The following is a 27260-nucleotide window of genomic DNA, read 5'->3' on the forward strand; positions in this document are numbered from 1 at the left end:
CGCACACACAAGACAACACTTACAGCAAGAGGACGATAGTCGGAGGAAAGGTAGAGAGGGAAAAGAAAGGAGAGTGACGGAGCTGCTGCCGAGCGAGCAAAATTTGGATTTTAATTTATTAAGCGAGCCCTAAATGACAGAGTTGTCTTTGCTTTTTACTGTTTCAAAGTCCACTGTGAAGTGCACTTTTTTTTCGGGACTTCGTGTGACCCTCTGGTAATTTTTTAAAAACTTTGCAAGAAAGAAAACTGCGACAAAGGCAAAGAGAACAGCGCTTTAACCGTCAGCTTTAACCGTCCCGTATGGATAAATAAGGCAGAGAAGCGCACTGGTGGAAAAAAGCTCACTACGGGGAATTTCATTCATTCATCGGTTCTGGCTTGAAGGAGAGAGAGTTTTTTAGGGGGAGGCGGATTAAAAAAGAAGCCAGCTTGCACCGGAATTGCCCATTGGGGGGTTCCTCTTTATTACTGACTGAAGAAGGATTTATAGTTTACTCCAAATCTCATCTGCTCGGTGTCTTAGGTCAAGCACAGCGGGAGCGCAGTTTGGTGAAAATGAGATTGATGGCACCAATGCGATAGTAATCTTTCTGTGGGAACAAAAGGAGAAAGAAATATAGAAATTAAAACATTGCCCTTTGAATCCTTATTGCGAACAGTCGTGGGGTTTTTTTTATCGACTGGAGGGATGGAGACGATCGGGAGAAAGGGAGGCGCGCCGTTGGGGTGTCGCCTCTGGAAGACGCTGCTTCTTCTTCTGCTGTGGAAAGGTAAGAAATGGAAGTGCGAACAAAAACTTGTTGCCAGCTTTACTTACTGTTATTTCATTGTTCTGGACTGGAAAACGGAATTTCCCGCTCGCTATTATTTATCTAGATATTTCATTTGTGGTGTCATCTTAGAAATGCGACATTATAGGCAAAACTGATAACTTTTGTAGTACTTACAACAAAGGCATACATTATAATTGTATTTATATGAACTCTTTTTGTTAAAATGTTTCCTAGGGCGAGTAGATACCCCGAAGACGGTTAGAAATTGAACTATAACAGTGAGGTGAAGAGAAACCAAACACAAAACTTAGTTACCCAGCTTGCTATCCTGCAAGGAAACAATGTTAATAATAACTTAAGTGTCTTAGAAGTGTCACACTGGACCAAGTTAAAGTAATTCACACCATTTTTGCTTTTTTACTGAGATGGTAACCAACGACAGGGGGTTATACCAACATCACGATACTTGCCTAGAAATTCCCAGAAAAGGAAATTTCTCGTCTCCTAAATAACAACCGAATAGCCAGTATTCACCTTGACGCCTCATGTATCCCCTCATGTGTGTAGAATAATAAGTAATTGAGTCCAAGCTCAAATGACAGATGCATTCTAACTGGTGCCACCTGAGACACGCGAACCCTGGCTAGTTGCTGACTTGCTCATGTGCCAGTTTGAGTTCTCTGAGAGGAAAGACCTGAGTGTTTCCTGGACAAAACTATACTTGCTTTTCTATAGTGGGGGGCGGGATCAGCACTGACTGTTTGCAAACATTTTCTGCTGCACACTTCAAACACGCTCTAGAGGTTGTCCCTTGTTTGAAAAAAGAAAAAAAGATCTAAAGGATTTTTAATGACACGACGTCCCTCAAACGGAAAGAAAATCAACCCTTTTTCTTCTTTTAAAATGTACTCGAGTGTCGACGAACAGAGAAAACGACTAGTAATTGCCTTACTCGCCTATGTTAATTGAAGTTAAAAGAAGCTATAATAAGATTCTGTCTTTGTCGGGAATTGGACACATTAAGAAACAAGAGAGCGGTTAATATCTCCATTATCCAGTTAAGTGAATAACTGACTTATTTGCAGAACTTAAATGCCCCTTTTTATAAATCTGACCTGACTCGTAAAAACCACGACACTCCAGTTTAACTGGTCTTATAAGATCAACTGAATCCACATCGGGGGGTTCTTATTCACAGCGCCCGAAGTGCGCAAAGGATTTTCACTCTCGTGCTCAAGAGCACTTGTAAAATAGAGCTGAGATATTATTAATTTAGCTCAGGTAACACCACCTGACTCAGGAAGGGAAAAAAGCAAGAAGCACAATCGGAACGAGGCTTTAGAATATTTTGCATTTAAAGCGTGGGCGCGATTTTACGCCTCCGTTTTAAAGACAAATGACAAATCATCGGCATTAGTATCACGTTTCCTATGAGTGTCTTCTGTGTTTGTGCGCGCGGTCGTATCTGTGTGTTTTAATCAGCTCCGATCACTCACGGCTCACTTAGCAGTTAACAGTGACTGCGTTGTGCGCTCCCGAGCACGGTGGTCGTTGTGCTCGCGGCGCAAGGCGCACGGACTGGAGATGGCGAGACGGGTCGACGCGCCGGAAAACAGCTGTGTCCCGCAAAACGGCTGAGTAACCAAACACTGAAATTATCTAAAATATTTCTCCCCTCTTCTCCTGTAACATTCTCACTTCTTCTCTTAGTGGAATGAAACGCAAAATAGTGTAGGGACATGGACGGTCTGTGACTTTTGTCTGTACACATTGCTCTTTGACAGCTTTTCTGGTTTGGATGGTCGTCAGTATTGCTCCCCCCTCTCTCCCTTTCTCTCTCACTCTCTCTGTACAGGTTAAGGTCCGCTGCAGCTCGGCTGTGGTTAAACAGTTTTCATTGGGCACATGGGGAAATCTGGCTCTAATCGTGTAATAATAACACACCTAAGGCTGTTTAAAAAGCAAAAGATTAACCTTGCCTTCACTCTATCTCTTTCTGCCAGTGCATTCTGCCGTTTCAGTACACAGTCAAAGTGGTTCCTTGGTGCAAGTGTTCCCTGTTCATTTGTTGCTACATTGGCTGTGTCAGCCTATGCTCGCATTTACAGTAGGTGTATGTCTGTGCCCTCCATTAGTCACATAGGCCCTCAGTCATCTGCATTTGTGTGTATGCCGCTGTCTGTCATACAGTAGCTGCGATCTGTAATACTTCACAATTTTCCACCTCCTCACTTCAGTCCCAGAATTAACAACTTTGAAAGACATTTTGTTCAGATGTGAGATAGTTTTCTGTTTTGTTCTAAGTATTACATGTCACATCACCTCCTAATTAGGGATATTTATTGTACCCCGATCTTCCAATATATCACCGTTTGTGTCACCCTTATGACTGGCATTTCTATTTTCATGTCACTCAGTTTCACTGTAATTACATCATTGTGGTATTTCATCATCCAGGTCATCTCTAGGATGACATTGTAGGCTTGTTCAAACACCAAGGATCTGACAAGTGCCAGTTCAGAGGCAAACAGTTTGTTCTGGAAGATTCAGAGGCTGAAAAGTCACTGGGGGTAATGTCTCAGGTCTGTAATCTTAGCAGGAGGTCATGGGTGGGTGGTTTAGAAGCCGTACACCCTCTCATGCAGTGAGATATGGCTGATATTTTCTTTTTTGGTACTTAGTTTGAAAGTTTTTAAAAAAATTTAGCTGCAAAAGCGACTGATGCAGTTTCACTGAATTAGTTTATGGTTTGTCGTAACCGTTTGTCGTAAAACTGAAACAGCTATGACAGATGAGCTGAGAAAAAAAATCCACTTCCAGTACCACTTTCCTATGAAATAACAGAAATTACTCTTCCTATGCACCGTTCATGAGTTTGGGATGTCAAATCAAAAACTCCTTTAAAAAAAATCCTTATAATTTGGTTTTGTCGTCTATTCCTTACTGACTGATATTTGTACAAAAATAAGTTTACTGCAGATGTAATGTATCATACAAATGCACAATTATTATTACACCGAGTTTGTAACAGCCCCACACCAATAAAAATAAAAAGAATTTAATAAATATAAATATTTTAGTTGGTCTTTGCCCTGGGTTATACTCTTGATGCGTATTGAAGGAATATGCTTGTTTCCAATTGCCAGACTGGGGCCATTTAAAAAGTGTAAATCAGGAAATCTCATCAGTCTCGCTCCACAGTTTCACAGACATTAATGACAGCGAACTGCTCCTTTCCAGCACTAGTCGCTGGAATAGCTATGTGGCAGATTGTACTTTATTTGTCAAAGATGGGAGGGGTGGGGTGGGGGGGGGTGCACTGTTCAGTATATATATGTGTGTGTACATGTGTGTGTTTTGCCCAGTGTGTTTCACCCCATGTGCTTGAGCGTGTTTCGCGCTACACCGTTAACCTGTAGCAGAGTGTCAGCACTACGCACCATTACTCATGGAATACGGAGCATCAATAATTACTGACATAAAATCACTGACACATACACACACCTACATGCACAAACACATTTGTTTTACTATCCCTATGGGAACTCTAATTCCCCAGCATTCCCTACTGCCTTAATTCTAACCCCAACCTAACCACAAGCTAAACTACACCTTAAACCATTGAAACAGAATGGACCAGTCTGTCACAGAAGACACCAACACTGAGGTCCCCATAGTGACTCAGAGTCTGCATGGTTTGGTGTGCAGTCAGTGTAAAGACCTCACTTGCATATAAAAAAACAGTCACGGGACTTCTCACCTTGGCCTTTCTATATGCCGCCTTCACTCCCTGGGTTCTTTGTGTCTCATTGTTGGTTTCATTCACCGACTGAATCATTCAGGCACGCACTCGCATCACTCTTTGCTGTGCACACAGAGCCACTGTCACGCATATACAGCACATTCAAACACACCCGCACACAGAGGCTGCTTATTCTGTGAAAAACAAGCAACAGAGAAGATTGTAAATCAGAGAAGGGGCATTTCAGAGATAGGAAATGTGAACTTCTAACATTTACTCATGAAAGCAAAAGGGGATATGTGGAAGGGAAAGAAAGTGTGAGATGTGAGTGCTACTTCTAAACGCCACATTGTTAGAAAATCATGCCACTTCAGTTTGAGCCTTTTTCACTTTGCCTCTCTGTCATACACATATGCACATGCTCATATAGCCTTTTTGTCGTGGTGAAAGTGAGAGGGTAGAGCACACACAGAGAGAGAGAGAGAGAGAGCACAGAGAAGGTCACACAGACACTGAAAAACAAAAAAAAGGGGTGTATTCGATGGAGTGGACATGAGACACTCTCCACTGACTGCCTCCTTTTTCTCAGCATTCATGAGTTTAACTTTGTTTTTTTGGAGGTGTCTTGCATGCTACAGATTTACTGAATCACTACAGGGCTGCTGGTGTCGTTCACTTGCCTGTCATTCGGAAAGTGCAGAATCAGTCAATATAACAACGCATAGGATTTAATATATATATATTTTTTGCACTAGCAGAAAAGATTGTAGGGCTGAACATTAATCAAATGCCAGTTTGTGAAGCTGCTGAAACTTCAGACATACCGGGTGAAGATTTTATTAATTCACTGTTTTGTTCCTTGAGTTGTCAGCAAAGACGTGTCACTAATATCTACATTTTATTTTCACCTTCTATTAGTTGTGAATATTTCTTACAATATATTGGGCCAACAATATTCAGCACCACACAAAAAATAGACAGACTTCTGCCAGCTGGCAGGTTCAAGTGTTATTCGTCTTGTCATGTTTCCAGCATGAAACAAAAGCGAAAAGCTTAAGAATATTTGAATACTTGATGCCCTTTAAGCTTATTTTTCTTTTCCTTTTTGAACCTGATTTTATCACCATTCATTAATATTTTGTTAATTATCCAAAGCCTAGAATGTTACTGAAGTGTGTAGGTTTGTTTTGTTTTCCTGTTTTCATCTTTATGCCTTTCACAAAAATCTTTCATTTGTTGGAGTTCGAGAGCATCATCTCTCTTCAGCGAAGAAAGTGACAGACAGGGAGATCTGTCTACCTGTCCGGTTCTCTTGAACTTCAAATTTGGGAGAACTGTTTAATAGGACCAGAAGAACAGACTGATTTCTCAGAGATACAAGTGGTCAAAGGGTTTGAGAACACAATATATGAAGAATAATGTGAAAAAACATCACAAAACATTTTTATATCCAAAAAGGAGTCATTAGAGTTTCTCTCTACTGTACACAGATCCAACAGAATGTCTTATTACAAATAGAGTATCGCTGCCAAGATCAGCACTAGAAAATACCTTAAATACAATTTCTTCCTCAGTGTAACTCAAAGCACTGTCACGGCCGAGGCCGCCTCAAAAGGGAAAGGACTCAAATGCTGGGCGCCGAACAGCACGTAAGTAGTTTCAGTGACAACGTTTATTTTCTCAGTAAGTGTTCACAATCAGGAAACTGGAATGTGAGTTTAACAAGTGCTAAATGCCACAATTAAACCAAAGGGGTTTTAAGCAGCCTGGGCTAAGTAAGCAATCTGGTCGTTGGTCAGTGGAAACAACAGTTCCGGGGATTGGGCTGGAGGGAGAGTCAAACTGGGTCCGGGGCAAGGGTCAGAGTCACTGTAAATAGAGTACAGACGTTCAGATATGGTTCGGGAGAAATACGGGCAAGCTAGTCGTTCTGAATTTTCCTTAGTACTGCGTACTTGCTGTGGGTGGTCTGTAGTGGCATGAAGGGGTAAGTGGTCCGAAATACCTGGCGTTGAGGCAGGGAGGCAGGCAGGTGAGTCGGGTGGAGATTTGTGTCTGGCAACTTGGTGCGTGGCTATGAAAGAAAACACATGATGAGACAAGGTAGTTTTCAAGAAGTGTGCGAAATCACAGTGGTGGCCTGCACTAACTAGGGTTAGCTGAGAATCTGGCGAAGAGAGGTTGAGTGCGCTGGCCTTATGAGTCCCCAGCTGCATTACCCACAGGTGCGAGCAATCAGCAGAACACAGAGGCCCCTCCCAGGGGTGGAGATGCCGGCTCGGAGGGAGACACACTAGCACACACCCGGACCATGACAAGCATCATCTCTCTTCACATTAATATTTGTGTACTGTATGTGTCAGAGATGTCATACTTTGGTAGGTTGCAGAGAGAACGATGAAATTACTAAGACTAATTAGTGTCATAGCTTAGAAGGAAATTCTTAGAGCATGTTATTTCAGTTCTTTGAATCAATGTACATTTATAATTAAATTTACAGCCTCTTAGTTTGTAGTTTCATGCATTAATGTTAGAAAGAGTATAGTGCAATCTCGTTGCTAGTATATGTATCTTTTTTGTAGCTTGTCTATTTTAATGTGAATGATAGGTAAATTCATGTAATGCCAGAGATTTGCTGATTGTATTTCACAAAACCCTTGCTTCAAACCTGCTTGAATTCACTCAAGATCAGTGCTTTCAGTTCAACTTTGGGAGACAGACACACACTCTGCTTTTAAGATTATGCTTGAGAATGTTGTTTTTGATAAAGTGTATAGTTAGAGAGGAATTGTGTGACTCTGGAACATCCTTTTGTTATGCCTCTGTTGGATAAGGCTGGCGGGGAACACCATGATGCACTGAACTTGTTCTTACTTTTACTTCCTTTTTTAAAATCCTCATGTAATTATATACCACCACTGCATGTTAACTTTCATTTACTCTCTTCCACAGTGTGTGTTGTGTTTTCTCCTCTTTACTCTAATCCCCCAACTAATTGTGGCACATGGCTGTCCCTCCCTGACCCTGGTTCTACTGGAGGTTTCTGCTTGTTAAAAGGGAGTTTGTCCTTTCCATTGTAGCCAAGTGTTTGCTCATAGAGGATATTCAGATCGTTGGGTTTTACATTGTTGGTTTTTTTTCTGTAATATTGCATTATCTCTGTCCGACAATAAAACATCAACTGGAGGTGGTTGTTGTTGTGAATTAGTGCTGTATAAATAAAGTTGAGGCTTACATTCATTAAGGTCCTATAATTAAAAAATGGTTGAAACAAAGTGTTATGGCCCTGGGCCTCGGAGGGAGTGAGACCGCCCTTTTCCCTCCAAGCAAGTCCAAGAGTGCCAGGACTCTCCGACGACTGGCTAGCGGGAGACTTGTGCCAGCCCCTGTCCATGCAGATGGCACTGTCTCAACCCACATAGGCGATTGGCTGCCTGGGAATCCTGTGAACGTGCTCACCTGCCACTACAAAAGACTGGAAATCCTTCACTCGGGGCGGCTGCTTTGGAGACTGTGCAGCTTGCCCTTTCTGCTTCCCTCTGTGAACCGTGCTTGCTCAGCTCTGTTCATAGTGGTGAACTTTTCTTCTTTATGCATCTATTTCTGTTTTATCAACAGCAAAACAACTAATGCAGGTGTTCCACCTGTTTTCCCTATACGTAAATGATACTGCTAGTATGTGACGGCACGTCAAGTCACTCTTGGCCTCAGTGTGGTTGTTTGAATCAGCTAAAATACATTTAGCTTCCGATGTGGCTGGGAAACACTTCATCAAAAGTAGTTCTTTTCTAGCGTAACCAGTCAGTGTGATGACTCATACAAAACAGCAGACCATTTCAAAGGAAACACTGATGGAAATAGCTGTGTGGGAAATGAAAAGAGAGTGAGAAGTTAAAATCCTTTGCACAACTTACTGATTGTCCCCTCAGAAAGTTGAAAAAAAAGGAAAGATCAGAACCAGACCTCTTAAATCTGGCCTCTGAGATGTGTCTGTGTGTGTGTGTATACATTTAGAAGGTAAACGCTGAAAGTAATACTGCTAAATTGAACTGGAGAAGGAATAAAAATTTAGGATTTGTTTAATGAAAACACATTACGTGTTTTTTTTTCTACTGATTTTTTGTACTGATAGAATACAGATCATCACCCATTCACCAAATCTTGAGGACTTATGTAATTGATTTTATTTGGCACAAATTTTAAGCATCCGCTCTGTAAATTCAGCTCTGGACTTTGTATCGTCATTGGTAAATTCTGCTCTGTTTACATTTTTGCTATTAATAGAATCCACTCCAACACTTATTGAAAGTCAGTTAATGAGCCTAAGTAGTTTTGAATAGTCCAACTTCCTCTGCAGAGGCCAGTGTGTGCTTGGTGAGCCTGCATTTCTGTGTATGCTCTGTGACCATGAGACGGCATGGGTTTCAAAGGCCTGTCGAGAGGTTTAAGGGTCTTGCTAATGAGCAAGTCATTTTCCCTCAGATTAGCATGAATAGCTGGACTAATTTTGTGTGTGCATTCCTGCGTGCATGTCTGTTTGTGTGTATGTGTGCGACAACTAGTGTAGGTCTGGAAGTCATGTCTTGGGGTTTAAGGTTGAACTAATCAGCAACACATTTCCCCCTGCATTAGCTTCACTTGGCTGATTAGCTGCACACTCTGAGTGTGAAAATGTGCACATAAGAGAAGCTGGCTGATCATTATCCCCATGACACAATGACTCAGAGCAATCTAACAATGGATTAACATTAGCTCTCATTTCTCTCATTGAATTTTGATTGAATGTAATTTATTGGTATGTGCTGTATGCGTGTTTGGGGCTTTGAAGGAAATTAAGTGCTAAAGTATGATAAATACGAGCAGCCGAACAGGTAGCCTTTCATTTCTCCGTGACGCTGACTGCAGCTCGTAGAATACAATCACGATATGAAAAATTGGGTATGTCTTGAAGTACACTGGCATTCTAGGTTCTTTTAACTGCAATGATTCAGATGTGTGGCGTGCAGAGTTTGTCCTGTGTGTGTGTGCTTCTTTGTAAAAATCTACTCCACAAATGCGCCTAAGAAGTGTAGCTAATGCTAGCTGATCACTGCTTAATAATTAAATGAAAACATGACTTGAATTAGTTGCTTGCTTTGACATAATCCCTATATTAGTAACATAAATAGCAGGATGTCTGATCGCTGCTAAAGATAACATAAACTTCAGTGGGCTGATACCGAGGGAGCTCCTCCAGAGAGGTTTCTCACTGAGATATCATTGCAGATCATCCATTGGTCGTTTAAGCGGGAGGGGGTTGCGGTTGCTGTGGTTGCCACATTTTGAGCCATTGCTCCGAAGTAAAGTTTTTCAACCCTTGGGAGTGCTCTAATGGCCTTCGTCTGTTGCCTGTCTTGCCTGTTAAAAAGCTGGCTGTCTAACTGTTGTGAAAGTGTAACAGAAAAAAGTTTTAACCAATGCTAGAATTCCTTGGTTCCCTCGTAAAGCACCCCCAAAGTGTGACGTAGATTGGATTGCTGAGATCTCATGAAAAGAAAAGGTAGAGAAACACAAAGAGACAGATTACATTATAAATCATGTGCCATCAGAGCCTTTGCTTTACCGTTTGCAATACCGTCTCTGTGAGTTCTCTGGGAGCATTTGCAAACGGTAAATGACATTGCAAGTCAATAATCTGGATTGCTTATCAGTTTATTTTACTGCATGTTTTTGAATGAAGCATTGTTTAAGTAATTAACAGGCTGGATTTGATAGACATTTTATTGACTATGTTATAATGTTTACTAATTTCAAATTTCATACTGTGTTAAAAGCTCCTTCATGCTACTACTTTAGAAGGCAAACTGAAATGAAAAAGTGTTGAAATTAACACCTTAACTGTGTTTTTTATGTTTGCATTCCTTCTATGTTTCTGTTTTCAATCAGAAAGCTGTATGTAGTTTTTCTTTGCAGCACTTTTGCAGCACCGTGCCACTACTAAAACAACATTTACCTTAGGGAGCAATAACGTTTTTCTAGAAATAACTTTTTTCATAAGGCAGGCAAGAAGCAGTACAATAATTTTTGTTTTTCTCTTTTACTTTCCTTCCAACATCCAGTCTGTAAATCCATCATTCTTTCGTAGTCTCCTCTCAGTTTGTCAGATTTCTGCTTCGCCTCTGCAGTCCTCTGCTGTATTACTTATTCTAGTGATTGATTTCCTATCGCTTTTTCCTTCACTGAAGTGGTAGTATTTAGCTGGTGGTCTGTTACAGGCCCGAGTCTTTTGATGGCTAATCGTTTATTTATGTTCTTTCATCACAGCATTAATTTTCTGACAAACATCTGAGGAGCAATAATAGGAGTTTAATGGGGCAATACTTACATGAGGGGAAGAGACAAATTTCCCTGACTTCCTTGCTCTTTTTCATCTTTGCATTCTGTTTCTTCGCAGGCTTTAAAGTGCAATTTTTGCTCATTTAAACATTTCCATAAGGTCATCAATCACTCTAACATTTTATCTTTTGGTTTCTTTCTATCTTTTGCTGCAGCCGTCTTAGATTTCTCCTGCCTTTGTCACATTCATCTTTTTTACTTACTCTCTTCCACTGCATTTTCCGTCATTACTGTTCTCTATTTCTTATCTTTCTCACTCCATCACATCATCTTTTGCTTCTGAGTTTTAGACATCATCTCCCCTTTTCTGCACCTTTTTGTCCCACCTTCTTTTTCACACTTTTGCACTTTTTTTTCTCGCGCTGTCTCCTGTCAATATTTTCCCTAGTGTCACCCTTTTTTTCTCCTGTTCCCTTTCTCCTCCCTCTCCAGTTCTATATCTCCCTTTTTGAGTACCTCTTAACCAGTCCTTTGAGAGTGTGTGAGCTGCTCGGCCTAAATGATTTTCTATTACCGCCGCTTGTTAACAGTGCTCTATTTGATAAAGCTAATGAAATTGAAAACTTTCATCCAAGCCAAATTGATTTTGAACCTGAAACTGCATGTGGTGGGGAAAAAAAAACCCTAGAAAGTGAGAAAGCAAGTGCATTGTGCTAGTGGAGCATGACAATCACTTTAGAGAGGGCACAGAAATCAATTAGCCTGTCTGTTGTTTTACTCTTGTCCTTGGGGAGACTAAAAGACCAAAAAGCGCCATCTTCAGCTGTGTGTTTGTGTATGAAACCAAGAACAGTGCTGCAGGTTTGACAGAGATTGAGAGAGTGTGTTGTTTTGTGCTTAAAGGGGTAATTCAATGAGCTTAAACATATGAACTGGGCTAATACGTTTGGATTCCATTTTACTCTTTAGGCTCCACATCCAGACAGTCGACCAAGAGGTGACTGGTAATCCAAAGTATTCTAAACAGCAGTGATTTGAAGTTGCAATTTTAATTAAAGGCATGAAAATTATAGTTGTGAAACCGTGATTAGATGGATCATATCCATTAGCTGGTGTTTAGCTCAATTCATCTAGGATATAGAGCACCAGTTGGCAACAACATCCTCGTAATCCTTAAATGTTTGGAGACTGTGTGAATGTTCAACACCTGAATCAGCTACATCATAGTCACTGACAGATGAACTAAATAACATTAATCATCTTGTTAAATGCATAGCAATGTTCTTCATGAAAACCTGGTGATTCACAGACATGTTATTTGACATGTATCACCAGCCCTCGTTGTTGCAAACCAAGCTCCCTCCAGTGGCAACAGCAGTCTTCGACAGTATCAGTTTCCCACATTAGGATAATGTTCCATTAAAAAATCTTTAATAATAGAACAAAGAGACGAAGACTTTCACTTCCAAACTCTCCAGATCTCACTTGAAAAAATTGCCAAAAAAAGGACAGCATAACCCCCTAAACCCCAAATTGTTTGCTGAACACATCCCAGTTCTAGAAACCACAAGAGATCCCTGGAAACCCAGTGTCCACACCCCGATGGGACAGAGTTGTTTTGACCTTTTAATGGGAATCCACTAAATAGATGTTTTTGAAAGTTATGTCTGATAGGTACATTGTCCTCCTGTGCCTATCCAGTCTCTCTTCCTGCATGACTGTGAATTGTTCCTTTACATCCTCCACATAAAATGGTAAATAGCACTTTATGCGGAATGGCAAATGCCATAAGGCTGCCTCACCAGCTCGTGGGCCTGTAGCTGGCATGTCAACGTCTCAGCTGTATCGGGTGGGGAAATGTGCTCGTTAAACTGATAGATAACAGACTTACTTGAAATGTCTCTCTATAATTAGTTGTTCACCACAGTTGAAAGTGTTCTTCTTACCAAATTTTCACACCAGGGGACTAATCAAGGAGATTCAAGGTTGTCACTAATCAAGGACAATCAAATTTGTATTCTTTTGTTATAAAGAATTTCCCCTTTTACTGTAGGTCATCATCGGAGCTAAAAAGAGCATGAGGCACAAAGTGAGTAAAATATAAAATTAGACATTCAAATGAAATGTCAATGTAAGTGATTATGTGCGTGCTTGTCTGTTTGTGCTGATAGCTTTTGGACAGCTCCTTACAGCCTGTGTGTGATTGCACAAACATTTTTTAATAAGTTTGTGTTCACAGGTGTTTATTTCTTTATTTGTTATTGTACGTAGAGTTAGAATGTGTGGCTCAGGGGGGCTGCAAACACTTGATGGGATTAGCTACAGTCTGAGAAAAAGGGAGGGAGAGAGAAGTAAAGGGGGACATTAAAAGGCCGGGCCAGGCCACGATCTGGGCGCTGTGAAAAAATAGGACGCAGAGATGAAGAGAGTGAGTGAGAGAGAAATGAAAAGAGGATGAAAATCTAGCAGTGTGAAATAAGAGTTTTAGGGGGGAAGAGAGTAAGATTGGAGTTAGATGAGGTGAGAAGAACAGAAAAGCAGTAAATAAGTGGAGAAAGAAGGAGGATTGTAAGTTGAAGTTGAAATAACAAACAAATTATGGGTCACAGAAAAGGGGGAAAACAGATGGAGCAGAGGTTAAAGAAACAAGGAGATGAACATACCTGGAAAACAAAGGGATAGAAGATGTGTTTGTTGAAGAAAAAGCTGTGGTTTGAGTGCGAGGGACAGCAAGATATGTAATATTTCATTCAGTGTTTCTCTTAGCCTGTAGGCCAGCTTTACTGTGGAGATTTTCACTATTTACAAAACTCCCAGTGGCTTCAGGACTCCATCTGCATAATGTTTAACATGATCAACTCGGCTGCACTCTGCCTGTCAAAGAGAGACGTTGTAAGGACTTTGGGCATCAATCCCTAAGGCCTACTAAGAGGCTAGGGAGAGGGATTCAGAGATGGAGTAGTGGCAAGACTACACAGAGTAATTGAATAAAAAAGCTCATAAAGTAAAAGTTACCCAAATGAGACTCCAGCTTTGTATTTCGTATGTACCTGTTCTTTTTAGAACATTAGCTGAACTCTGTCTTAATTTAACAATTTCTTACTGAAGTAAAAGATTACAGTTACTTGTGCATTAGCTATGATTGACAGAGCAGCCTACATGCTAATCAAGATGCAAACAAATGGCAGTGGTTTTGCTAAAAAATTGCTGCATGAAAATTACTTAGACCAGAACACTGACATCTCAGTGAGATTTGGCATCAGGCTGCGCTTAAGAAATGAACAATTAAAGCCGCATCTGTTGAAGATCACAGTGACAGCTTAGTGATTACAGACAGTGACTCACTAAAAGAGACTATACTTAGTGAATACTACACAGTCCTAGAAAATGTCTTGTTCAGGCTTTCTGGAGAGAATTATAAACCACCAATCTGACCTTTTTTATTTTCCTATTGTTTCAACCTCACATGAATTTCAGTTTCCTCGTTGTTTTAAATTCCTTATGTTGTTAAAGTTCTGAAATTTCTTTCTACTGCTTGTTGCTTGTTAAACTTTTAACTTTAATACGGGTTTTTCTGCCAGTCTTTTAGCATTCAGCCTTTTCTATTTGTTTGGATAAATTATGCACTGGACTTCAAGAAAGTGACAGTGACTAAATTAAAGGGAGAACTTCAATGTCCACCCTTTTTCTCTTCAGGCTTGCGTTAATTAACAACGGGTTTTCATAGTACTGATAAAAATTAAGTCTGGGTAGCATTATTTTTCCTTCTAAGTGTATTTAATCTTGTAAGTTAGTGGTGTACATAACTAATTTTCAGGCATTGTGGTCGAATTTTCAGGCATAAATGAGATAATGAGATAATATGAAGGAGACGCAATAAATAATTTTTTATGTAACTGTCTTGCTCAGTCATTTCTGTAGTTGGACTTGCTTTTTTGTGTGTATTCTAATATAGGGGTACAATTATAGAAAGTGTCAACAGGCACAATTTTCTTTGAATTCTTCATGAAACGATGGGTTGGAATGCCACTCTGGCCCCTCTCCCTGAAACACAGTTGAGTTTGAGCAAAATCATTTAATACGTTTCTATTGAGGGCTATCCAAAGTAATTGTTACCAGCTTTGATTTCTTTTCAATTTTTTTTTTTACCTAAATGGATGCCATTCGAAATGTCTGATCATTCATTCTCTACTCTACTGGTGGGCTTTATGTCTTCTTTCTTTATTTGGAAATAACAGTGTGGCTTTTGGTTGTTTGGCTGTTAGGAGTTTCTTTAATATATTCAAAGGCCTTGTTGACCTTGTGGGAGCTTCTCTCTCTGTGTGTGTATGTGTGTGTCTATTGTTTGCTCTTTTAAAAGCATGGATTACCTTATTTGAATCCCAAGTCCCCATAGACAGTGTGTGAGTGGTTTTACCCTGAGTAAACTTCCTGTGTGTAAAGGAAATGTCTTCAATACATTGACCAGCTCTTTGGTCTCTTGACTACTGAGCAAATATATGTGTGGATGTGTGCGCAGCATGTTTGGAAGGAAGTTGTGTGTTTGTGAGTGTGTTTGCTTTTCAAAGCTGTGTGTATGTGTGTCGGTGTCTCTTTTAAACCAACATTGCTGTGTGCTTAGTGGGAGTCTTTTCAGGACTTTCAGACTCCACTATTTGCTCAAGAGGGAGGAAGCGATTAGCACTGCCCGTTAACAAACCTCTTAACGAACCCCACTAATGAAACCTGAGGGCAGCTCTGGGACAGCCTCGGCATACCACCGTAATTAGACTGGCAAATAAGAGCTCGTTATGCAAACGAGTTAAAGTTAATCTGCATATCTTTACCTGAGACACTTGTGTTACACTGACAAATGTTTACCCAAAGGCACTGAGGAGAAAAAGAAGAGGGAGGGAAGAGTGGTGGGAGAAAAGGTGAGAGGATACGGAGGTCACAGGGATTACATAACAAACACGTTCAATGTACAATCGAGGATATGTTGGGGGAAGCCATTTTGGAAAACAGTGGGGGAATTGTTAAGGAGTGAACGGCAGCTTGGGAGAGGGCAGAAGTTAGGAGAAAATAAATAAGTCTGTTTTCTATACTGCCAATTTATTGCTATCTCAAGTAATGAACTGTTTATACAAAGATCGCTTGTGGTTAATAGCTTACTCAAATTCCCAAAAGAGTAGTTGTGTGGTTCTAGGTGACCAAATAATAAATGGCCGAACAACTTTACATAAATTTCACACATTATGCAGCACTGTATTACATAAGCTTGGACTGAAACTTAGTTCAGACTCCATCCTGTCCTGTATTGGGTTGATCTATATTGTGCTTTGAGGCATGCAGGACTTGTTGTGATTGGTTCTTGGCTGAAGTGCGCATTGTCCTGGCAGCGGTCTCTGGGGTTGATGGGTTTGACCTCTGCATGGCAGCAGGGTTCCTGATGGATCACTCGCTAAAGCCAATGCACACAAGACTGCTGTGGATTAGACACACTGTATAATGTTCCATGAGTGTGGCCATCTGCTTCTGTGTATGGAAGTTAACTGAGAGTGTGTTCATGTCATCTGATACAAGATATATTTGAGGCCGTTTTTGTGAAATAGTTTAGTCTGTTCCAACAGGTATAAACAGTGACGACCATGGTGCGTGAGATAGTATGGTTGGTGTGAATTTCTGCCCATTTGTGTGTATGTGTGTGTACTTGTGCATTTGCTCATTAGTGCAGTGGTTCAGAGGCGATTACTTATCGTCATGTTGCCCAGCCTGCTGAGTTGTGGCACAGTCAGCAGCCATCTTTATTCCTCTCTTTGTCTCTCTCTTTGTCTCTCTCTCTCTCTCTCTCTCTCTCTCTCTCTCTCTCTCTCTCTCTCTCTCTCTCTCTCTCTCTCTCTCTCTCTCTCTCTCTCTCTCTCTCACACACACACATACAAACACACACACCAAGCTACAGGACTTGTAGAAGTTATTACATGTCCCCCTGTGCTTTGTACCCACAAAAACACAGTCACATGAACGCACCTTTATACCTTATCTTAAACCCCTTATGCCTTAACACAAACACACTGGCATGAACACACTGCCCATTGCACACAAAGCACACACTCCCTCCAACCAGCAGACACAGATACACGCGTTCTCTGGCTCTCTCTTCCTCTCCTCTACCCCTGACTTTGTCCTTCTGACCTTGGGCGAACGTTGCCAGTGGCTGCTGCTGAGATTTCTGCATAGGGGGTTGGAGGGCGGATGGAGAAAGGCTTGGCCAGGGATCACACAACTTTCATCCCTCTATCCATCCGTTCGTGTGGCTGATGAATGGGAGAAAAGTTTTCCCCCCTCTGTTGACAGATGGCTGTGGAGTTTTTGGGGACTCATGAGGAGTTCATTTATAATGAAGCTCCTCTTTGGATTCCAGCCCCATCAACAACATCATTTATTTTCAAATTGTGCGTAAATGCAGTTTTCAAATAGTGACTGTGACTGATTGCATACAAAGCAATTGTCGGTGTTCCAATTTTTACTACAGTGCTGCTGAACTCCTACTGTGTTTAAGCACTGTCCAAAAGACGATTCAACTTTTCTCACTTTTTAGCTTTGTTGCTGCAGTGAATAATCTGGTAACTAGATAGTCATTAGTGGACAGTAATCAGAGAAGTGGAGGGTAATGGCAAATATAAAAACAATATTCGCAAAGGCTGCACATTACAAAAGGCAAAACCACTTGCCATATGTTTGTTATATGCCATATAAGTAATGCTGTTATTAGGTATATGGCATTTGTTGTTTACATGTTTACATTACTTTCAGATGAAAATGGTTTAAAATACCAGTAGGGAGAAGTTACACAGTTTACACAATATTTGAAATTTGTGGTTTGGGGAAAAACCTTTTAAATACCTGCTCAGTGAAACATTAGGCCATATTTAGCCAAGTAAAGCTAAGTCGTTCTCATTCTGATGGTATCTCAAGTACTACAGTCTGTCTCATTTAAATTCACTGCCTACTTTATAGCACAAATATGCACAGATAGGATATGTAAATCTTCACAAAATAACGTGTTTTTAAACTTAAGTTAGTATTTTGGTGCTTAAAAGCAAACAGCAAATGGAAAAAATGAATAAAAAATTTACACAAAAGAAGTGAAAAAAGCAGAACACAGTGAAATGTCCAGAGCTCTCAAAAATGGACAAGAGCTGCTGTCTCCTAAAATAAAATCAAATAAAAATAAGAAATAATTTATGCCAGAGTTACCCTCCTCTCATCTTATGCAGAGTTTACCTCTCTTTCAAGCACAAATATTAACTGTTGACATCTAATATTGCCATGGCCAACTTGCCAAGCCACAGAGGACACCGTGTGCTTGTGTCCAATGCCAGCAGAGTGCAAGAGAACGGCAGGGATGAAAACACGTTGGATAAGAAAGAACATGTATCACTTTTTATTATTTTATCATTTATTCTTTGTTTGAAACCCTTACTGACCTGTTGAATCTGTTACAATATGAAGAAGGGCCAGCTGCTGACAGTCTCTGTGAGACATTGTTTTCCACTAATAAGGAAATATTAGTAGAAACCAACAACCCCCAGCTGACAGCCAACATTTTTGAATGACTCTTAGATGGCACGAACTGCAGAATCTGTGTCAAGATAGTTTGTTTTATTTTATTCTGGGAAAGTTTAAGCCAGTGTACTCCTATTGCCGGTCACAAGCCTGGATAAATAGAGAGTGTTGTTTCAGGAAGGGCATGTGTAAAATCTTGGCCGAATATAAACACGCTGATTATAAAGAAAGTAATTTCCATACTGGATCGGTCAGGTCCCGGGTTAACAATGGCCGCTTCCAGTGCTGTTGGCTAACAGTGTGCTGTTGGAAACTGTGATAGTGTTGGCCGAAGATAAAGGAAAAGGGGAAGGCATGTTAGAAGGTCAGGAGAGGGAGCGAAAGGCAGGAGTTTGGGGGGTGAGAGTAGGAACTTAAATCTAGGGATTCTGACTGGTAAAGGGAGAAAACCAGCTGATATGGGCAGGATGCACAAGAGTAGAAATGAGTACATCAGAGGGACAGCTCATGTTGAGCGTTTTAAAGACAACGTTACAAAGGAAAAGCTGAGATGGTTTGGATATGAGCACAGGTGGGATAGTGGATAAATTGGACAAAGGATGCTAAATATGGAGCTGTGAATCAGGATGAAAAAAGAAGTCCACAGAGAAGATTTGTGCATGCAGTGAAGGTGGACATGCAGAGGGTTGGTGTGACAGAGATGGGCTGAGATGGAGGCAGATGATCTACTGTGGTGACCCCTTAAGGGTGCTGTCAAAAGAGGAACTCATCAAAACTGGTGGTAATAGATGGGAAAAAGTGCACTGTAAAGAGACAGATGATGAAGATTTTGTGTACAATAAAGGAACACCTAACCATCCCCATTGCAAGCAAGAAATTTTGATCATGTTATTGCAATTAAGAGAAGACGTGATTGTTGTCTTTTAATACAGCAAAATTTGATTGGGAAGTCAGACTAACCTTTACCATTGAGGTTATGTTTTTGGTGCCGTGTGTGTGTGTGTGTGTGTGTGTGTGTGTGTGAGTCTTTGTATAAAAATGACAGCTCGAAAAGTTTTTAATAGATTTTGATAAAACTTTGTGGGCTGATGTTAACGGTCCATTAAAAATTTGGCTTACATCCACCAAGGTCTTCAAAGGCAGCTCAATAATTTATTGGTTGAAAACTGACAAAAAATATTATGACTTCAAAACTATGATTCTTACAGGTGTGGTGTGCATGGTCAACACAAAGCAAGTACCACATAAATGTTTAAAATATCATGTCACATTTAACCTCTGAGCTCTCTAAGGTTATAGAGTGATCTGTAGGTCAGCACGATAATAATGCTATATAGAGCTATTTGTTAATATTTAAGAAATAATATATGTCCATCCTAAATATCGTGTACCTTTGGACCTCTGGCCTCTTCTTCAAGGTCAAATACTTTCATAAAAATGTCTTTAGACAGCTGCTCAGCATAACCAAACTAGATAGTAGTATCATTTATAAAATATAAACAGCATGTTTATGTCTTTGCTGTGTATACATATATGAATATGTAAAGTCTGCCTCGTGTGTTGCATGGTGAATTTACTTACTTGCTATGCCATCTCTATGTCCCCTGATGTCTGCATTACTGAACTGTTGAGTGGGCTGTTACTGCGCTGATCAGTTAGTTATGAAGTCAGGGCCTCAAGAGCATGAAGCAGGGTGGTATACTAACTTTTCATATTTCTTCCTCTTCTCACAAGTGTCATTATTCTGTTTCACTTTGTTCTAACAAAGAGGATAATATATGCCATCATTAACCACTTGTGTCATGCAAGCTTTTGCTCATGTGAAATAATTTGCCTAATATTTCAATACGCAAGATTTTTATGCCACAAGCCTCATAATATTTGGTTCCCTCTGTGCTCAGTTTAACATGGAGGCAATTCATTGAAGTAGATATGCGACGCTACACATACACCAACTCAAACTGATATGCTGCCCGTATGTCTGGCAGCATCAGTCCACAGCCACAGCCTTATAGCCCACACAGCTGCTGGCTGCCATTTTGAGGAACAGCTGACATTTGCCTTTTCTCTCCATCAGATACATTACTGGGCATGGGCCTCTGACATTTCTGACTGTGTGTCTGTGTGTATGCACATGTATGTGTGTGTGATGAGTTACTTGGGCATGGCCCACTGACATTTTATTGGATGCTAATGGCATTCATCGTCGTGGCAGCTGGAGGGGAGGCGGGCACGGCTGTCCGTGTGTAAATGGCGCCTGTCGCTCACCTGTAGGAGTTGTGTGTTTGTTGTTAAATGTGTGTGTTTTTGTTCAGTCGTGGGGGAGGTTGCCGTGAGAAACGGATAGTACTGGATGGAGTCAGCATTTAGCGTATGTTTATGTGAATAGAGTTGTCTGTTGACAGGGCAATGCCTGTTTGCTTGTGTTTGTACCTTTGGGTGTGTAGTTATGTGTCCATGTGTGCTTGTGTCTCTCTCTCTCTCTCTCTCTCTCTCTCTCTCTCTCTCTCTCTCTCTCTCTCTCTCTCTCTCTCTCTCTCTCTCTCTCTCTGTGTGTGTCTGGAGGGCGGGGAGATAAAGGCGTCTGCTTTTTTCTGATAAGGACTCCCACCTCCACCTCTCTATCACTCCACTGTTCTACCTTTCTCCTCTCCATCCTTTCACAATTCTTCTCTGTCTGCAGCTGTGGAGACATCACCACCTCTCTCTCACTTTGTGCACCTCTTCTATCTGTCGGCATACATCTCTTCCATTACTCTAAACATGCATGAATGAAAAGAAGAAACATCCATCCAGGAAAAAAACGTAGGTGATTGGCATAAGTCAGAATGAATTTTATTGGTGCACCCACGTTTGCCACAAACCTCCAAATATAATAATTTATCCAAGCTATACGTGGCTTAAAATTCCAACTTTTTAAAAGCTTCTACTTGGTAATATTAGTTTTATAATAACACAAAGTTATGCTAGTGAATACCGAGAGGCAGGATTTATAAAGCTGAGCTAACGGTCTTAAAAATGTACCATCTGGTTTTCTGTTTCTCTTTTCTCTCAGAGGTCAGGATCAGATGTAGTAATAGCTGATAAGGATTCAGCTGGAGATCTAAGTCTAGCAGGAGGGGTTGAACTCTGGCCCTCCTCTTTAAAAAAACAAAAAAACCCAAACCGTTCCTGTTCGCCCTTCCTTCGAATTAATGACTCTAAATCTGACATATACATATCGATAGACCACTGAAGGATTATGTTGTAAGTATTGCTCTGCGGGGCACCAGACTGAGCCTGTGGTTCTACCGTCTGATCTCATGCTTTCTGCTTACTTTCACCTTAGACTATCTCATTGCCCTTCTGCTTAGTTTAAAATGTTACGTTAAAGCCCAGAAAGAAACACATACGCCGGCTGTAATGTGTTTTCTGAGAACATGATTCATCAGTATTTTTTCACAGGTTGGTGTAATTGAAATAAGCGCATTAAAAATATCTCTGTTTTTCTTGCTCGTCCTGAGTAACACACTTAACAGCTCACTGCCTCTCTCTTTGCGTCGTTATACATTTTCTCCCCTCTCCTCTGCCGGGCAGCTGTTCATTCCCTGCTCATTGCTGGAGGAGAGGAGGATCCCTCCATATGCACCTCCTTTCTTCCCTCCTCACTCTCCTGCCCTACATACAGCTTTTTTCTTCTCCCTCAGTTTGTCCACTGTTGCAACTTTTATATTCCTTTTCATTTATGTACTCATCCTCACTCAAGCCACAGGCTTTCCCTCATTTTGACTTGTCCCTCGTTCTTTGATCATCTTATTGGCTAGATTTGTACCCATTTCATTTCTCTTTCTCTAGGTTCTTTCTTTCCTTCTTTCTTTCTTGCTATTGTTTATATTCCCATATCCCTTTCTCAGTCTTTCTTTCTGTCTCCCAGCTGGCTGTTTAAGAACTGTTTGCCATCTGATGTTCCTGTGAGAGGTAATTAAAGCCTGAATCACAGACTGTATGTGTGTATGTACGGCTGTGTTTGTGGGTAGATATGAATTAATTTAATAAGTTTTCTCCAGGCTGGCTGCAAAACTTTTGGGACAACCCACACCCCCAAAGCCCCACTACATCAGACATCCATACCATCAAGGGCTTTTCAGGTGTCACATCATACCTGAATTAATCATTATCCTTTTAAATTAAGCTGTACTTCATCTCCTTATTTAATTGTTCTTCTAAATTGTGTTAGCATGTTTATCAAATATATATCTTGAGATAAAAAAATACCCTAATATTACTATTTCTTCTTACTAATCTTCTGTTTTTAAGTTGTTTTTTACTTGACAGAAGTTGCCCTTAAATAATCACTTTTTTAACCAGTTGACTTTCCATACAGGGCTTTTTGAGCGGCATCATCTCTTACAGTACATGTTTGTAGAATAATTAAATGTGTTGACAGTGGAAATGAAACAGTGTGAATCTAAATTTGAATTTTATTACGGCACTGCATGCAAAATGTTAACAAAGCTCCAGAGACGTCTTTTAGACATGAATTTATTTAGATATAACTTTTACATTTCTAAAATTGAGAAATTAATTTTCATGCTGCTCTGCTAAACCAGAACTTACATTACATTAAATTCACATGACTGTATTGGCAATATTTGTGAGTTTGAGTTACACTGCCTAAATAATAAAAATGTAGCAACCACAGCAGAATAGCTGAATGTATTGCTGTGAAGTGAGCTGTATTGATGTGTATATACTGGTATACTGGAGGTATACCAGTATATAGAGGTCTAAGTGAATGAGAATAGAGATACGCTTTTTTTATTTTAGTTGCAGATGTTGGTAGAACTTGCTGCCTTCCTGACTGGCATTATGCATAGTTTTGTTAGGTGAGTAATGACTACACTGAAGTGCATTTGCACGCCCATGACACAAGCATTTACTTTGAGTTTTGGACTCTTTTTATTATTTGCTTTTGTGCTTGTGTTTTCTAAATGGATGGCTTATGAAGTACAGGCAGTGTGTGGGGGCCAAGACTTAATTCAGGACTTAGCACTTCATTTAAAATTGTTAACCATGAACATGAATAGGATTATTTTTATCTATTTGAAATGAACTGGCTGAACTTGGTGACACTGGCTGTCATTAATTTCTTTCTGTCTGTCTGACTGTTTCTATTCATCTCTGCCTCTCCTCATCTTTATTTCTTTGTATCTCCTAATCTCTGTTGCTGTCTCATCTCCCACATGTTTTCTTGTTTTCTCAGTTGCTTGTCTTTCTGTCATTAGTTCCATTTCAGCCACACCCACATAACCGCTTTCCTCATCCATCACTCCTTGGCATTGGTTTTCTCCGTGTGTGTGTGTGTGTGTGTGTGTGTGTGTGTGTGTGTGTGTGTGTGTGTGAGAGAGAGAGAGAGAGAGACAATGAGTCAGAGGAGGATAGGCTGAGACAGAATGTGTCTGTGTTTTGTGATTCATCTGTTTGATGGCTGCTTTAGGTTTACTTTGAGATGAGAGTGAGTGAGGAAGAGAAACAGAGACAGTCATTTGAAGTGCGGGTTCCCCCATAGGATTATCTGATGGACTTCAAATGTGAAACTAATTTCACTTCTACAGCACTGTATTTGCTAAACATGAATTAACAAGCTAATTAATGGCTGTTTTTCACCACCACTTTTAATCTTGTCCTTCATTTATCGCCCTTATTGTTGACTTAGCATTTTGAGCAATGCCGTGCTTCACATTTATCCAATTACACATGTTCACACCTGGGAGTTGCCCACAAGAACCATCGTTCTGACTGTTCAACACAGAGCAGCTCCACTGGAACAACTGGTGTTAATTGCTCTAGTCAAGGATTTATCACTGGTAATTGTGCAGAGAGTTAAAGAGTCAGTCTCTTTCTCCCTTCAGTTATTTTTCAGCTGCTCTAGGATTCAAACCAGCCAGCTTCAAGTCATGAGCTTGCTCTTAATGACTGATCTGTTTTATCCAAATTAAAACAAAACAAACAAAACAAGTATTGTCATTTTGTCAGAAGGCATAGACATCACAGAGTGACCACTAGCTATGTCAATTATGGGTGTCAAGATCTAACAGGCATTTTCTAAAAGAGTGACAAAGTTAACATAAAGAAGCACAAGATGTGGTGGTGGGGCAAATCACATGTTTGGCCACCAGAAAACCGACATCTCTCTATAACCAGTGGCTTTGCCAGAACAGGAATTGACCAATCCAACAGAACATCTACGCAATTAACGTACCATGAACCAAGAATGCAGATCACTGATTAACTATAATTTTGCTTCAAATAAATATGTTAAATCACTGGTGTCAAGTTATTTTTTCACTGCATGAAAAACTCCAAACTCCAAACTGCAGCCAAGTGTCTGCTGTTGTCTTAGCCACAATACATGTCCTAGTGCCCAATGTTTCCTTTCTACACCCAAGCAAACAAAACAAAACAAAACAAAACAAAACAGACATAACTCGGATAAAAGACACTGCATATACCAAAAAGCCAGGATGTGTAGACGTACCTGTGCAGTATAGAAGGGACACATAGAGAGTGGGTGACACTTCCGTTGCATACTGTGATTGGGTTTTAAGTATGCGTGGTGATGAAAAGATGTTGCTGGAGGCTTTTCTCCACTGCAGTATCAATCTATGTTGAAATATTATATCCCTCTAAAATATTAGTATGAAAAATATTTAGAGATTTACAAAACTGTTGCAATTCCCAACTGCCGTTTGTTGAACCCCAGATGGAATCATTTTAGGGTCACTGACGATTGGAAAAGTGAGCAAAGAAGAGAGGAGTCATGTAGAGAGAGACATTAAAAAGGAGAAAGGAAAGAGGGATGACTATTGAGATTTTAAATGAAAAAAGAAGCTTCAGTATCAAGTGTCAAGGACAGGGTAAAGTAGGGGACAGGAGACAAGTAGAGGTAAATGGTAATAATCATAGTTCCTGCATTTGTTGGTAATATTTGAAGACCAAACAGCTTTTTGTATCCACAAGGTTAGATGGATATGAAGCTGCCAACTTTTCAACATCATGATATGAGAGTGGAAACATTAAACAGAGCATAAATGGGTGATGGGAAGAAAAAAATACAGGGGCTTGATTGACGGGACTAGATGACAATAGATTATACACTACATACTGACTGAAGCCTGACTTTCTTTCTTTTTTTACAAAAACTACATAAGTACATCTATTCAAACACAAAACGTCCATCAGAGAGTCGATTACCGCAAACAAGTATCAGCACCATGGACAGTTCCAGGATCCTGGAACCTGATAGCGTATAATGCTTTAACAGCGATACACGCCAATGTTGTTCTGAAAGCATTTGACCTATATTGTGTAAATGCATTTCCTTTGTTCTATGCTTGAATTAAACAAACAAAAAAAAAAAAACAGGACAAATAAACAAAAAACATTCATCTGAAAACGGTCAGGTTCAAGGACTGGACTAAAAATAAATGAAAAATCAGCAAGTGTCCAAAGAAAACTTTGAAAGACCTTCTGTCAAGGCTCGGCTGTGTGGCAGGCAGGAGGAGGACCCAAAATGCAAAACTCACACACACGGGGATGAACTCAAAAGGCAGCTTTATTGCTGACCAAAGATAATAGGAGATACAAAACTAAACTGGGAAAAACTAACATAAAGCTCACCAGGAAACACGGGGGAATCACACACAGCATGAGGGACGACGTCACGCTGAACAGAGGGAGACGCAGACAGAAATACACAGAGGGTTAACGAGGAAAGTGGGAACACACGGGGAACACAGGTGACACTGATAATCATAACGAGACAGGGCGGGGTGAACTGAACATGACATGTACGGGCGTGAGAGTCACAAGGTAAACAGGAAGTGCACAGAGGTTCAGACAGGAGGAGAGAGAGCACGGGGAAAACACAGACATAACGGGCTGGGGAAACATGAAACAACCACAAAGGGAGACGAGGGCTCATAAATACATAGAGGGCACACAGGGGGAAGAGAGAGCACGGGGAGAACTTAGACATAATGGGCAGGGGAAGCATGGAATAAAACATAAGGAGAGACGAGGGCTCACAGATACACAGAGGGGCACACAGGGGGTAAAAGCCATGAAGGGAAAACACTTAGGGAACAACACAACAGGGCAACTCAGAAAACATGGCCTAAGCAAGGAACAAAATACAAACATACAAGGAAACTAAGAACACTGGGCCAACATGGCCCAGGACCATGACACCTTCAGAAAGAACTATTGCTCAGCTTAAAAAATACTAGAAACTCTGGCTCAGTGGAAGCAAAATGTAAATAATTTAAAGTTGCCTCAAGACTTTTGCACATTAATATATATATTTTTGAATGTATGTGGGCTAAATTTTGTAGAAAAGAAACAGTTTGGGTGCTCCTGTACAACTTGGTTGTTTAATATAATTGTGGAGAGGGTCTAAAACTGCAGGAGACTCATGCAGGGGGGGATGAAGAAAGGAGAAAGCAAAGGGAAGAAGCAATACAAAGAACAGAAGGTAGGGAGAATGAGATTAAGTGAGAGAGAAAAAAAAATCTAGAGATACACTCAAGAACTGAGCGGGTGATATTAGCCATGGGTGAAAGTGAGGACAAGTACTTTTTCTCTCTACCCTTCTGTCGTTTACTTGGCAGAGCAGCTCCTCTGATTGTTCCAGTTTGGCAGTATCACTTTGTACTTAACCTCTCTTTTTCACTCTATCTCCAAGTTAATGTGGAAAAATAAAAGAGCACTTAGTGTTTGAAATTTATGACCAGACAAGAAAACACTTTATTTTTTTGGTTGCATTGGGCTCATGTGCACAGTAAGAGACTTGTGCCAGCAGGGATAGTGTTACATAATCAATGTGATAAATGTCAAACAACCAAT

At 40.4% G+C, this 27260-nt stretch overlaps 1 protein-coding gene across 1 annotated transcript in view; it reads left to right on the forward strand.

Annotated features, from left to right (window-relative positions):
* The window catches only part of LOC146657803 (transmembrane protein 132C), a 296469-nt gene continuing 269209 nt past the window's right edge, over window positions 1-27260 (forward strand). Inside the window, exon 1 of the mRNA XM_085426136.1 lies at window positions 1-772. Coding sequence (XP_085282262.1) covers window positions 691-772 — 82 coding nt within the window. The 5' untranslated portion in view covers window positions 1-690. The remainder of the gene's footprint in view (window positions 773-27260) is intronic.

This window comes from Rhamphochromis longiceps, linkage group LG12 (genome assembly GCF_057381845.1).
Source record: "Rhamphochromis longiceps isolate RC_006_pf linkage group LG12, R_longiceps_female_GT1.1, whole genome shotgun sequence".
Taxonomy (NCBI): domain Eukaryota; kingdom Metazoa; phylum Chordata; class Actinopteri; order Cichliformes; family Cichlidae; genus Rhamphochromis; species Rhamphochromis longiceps.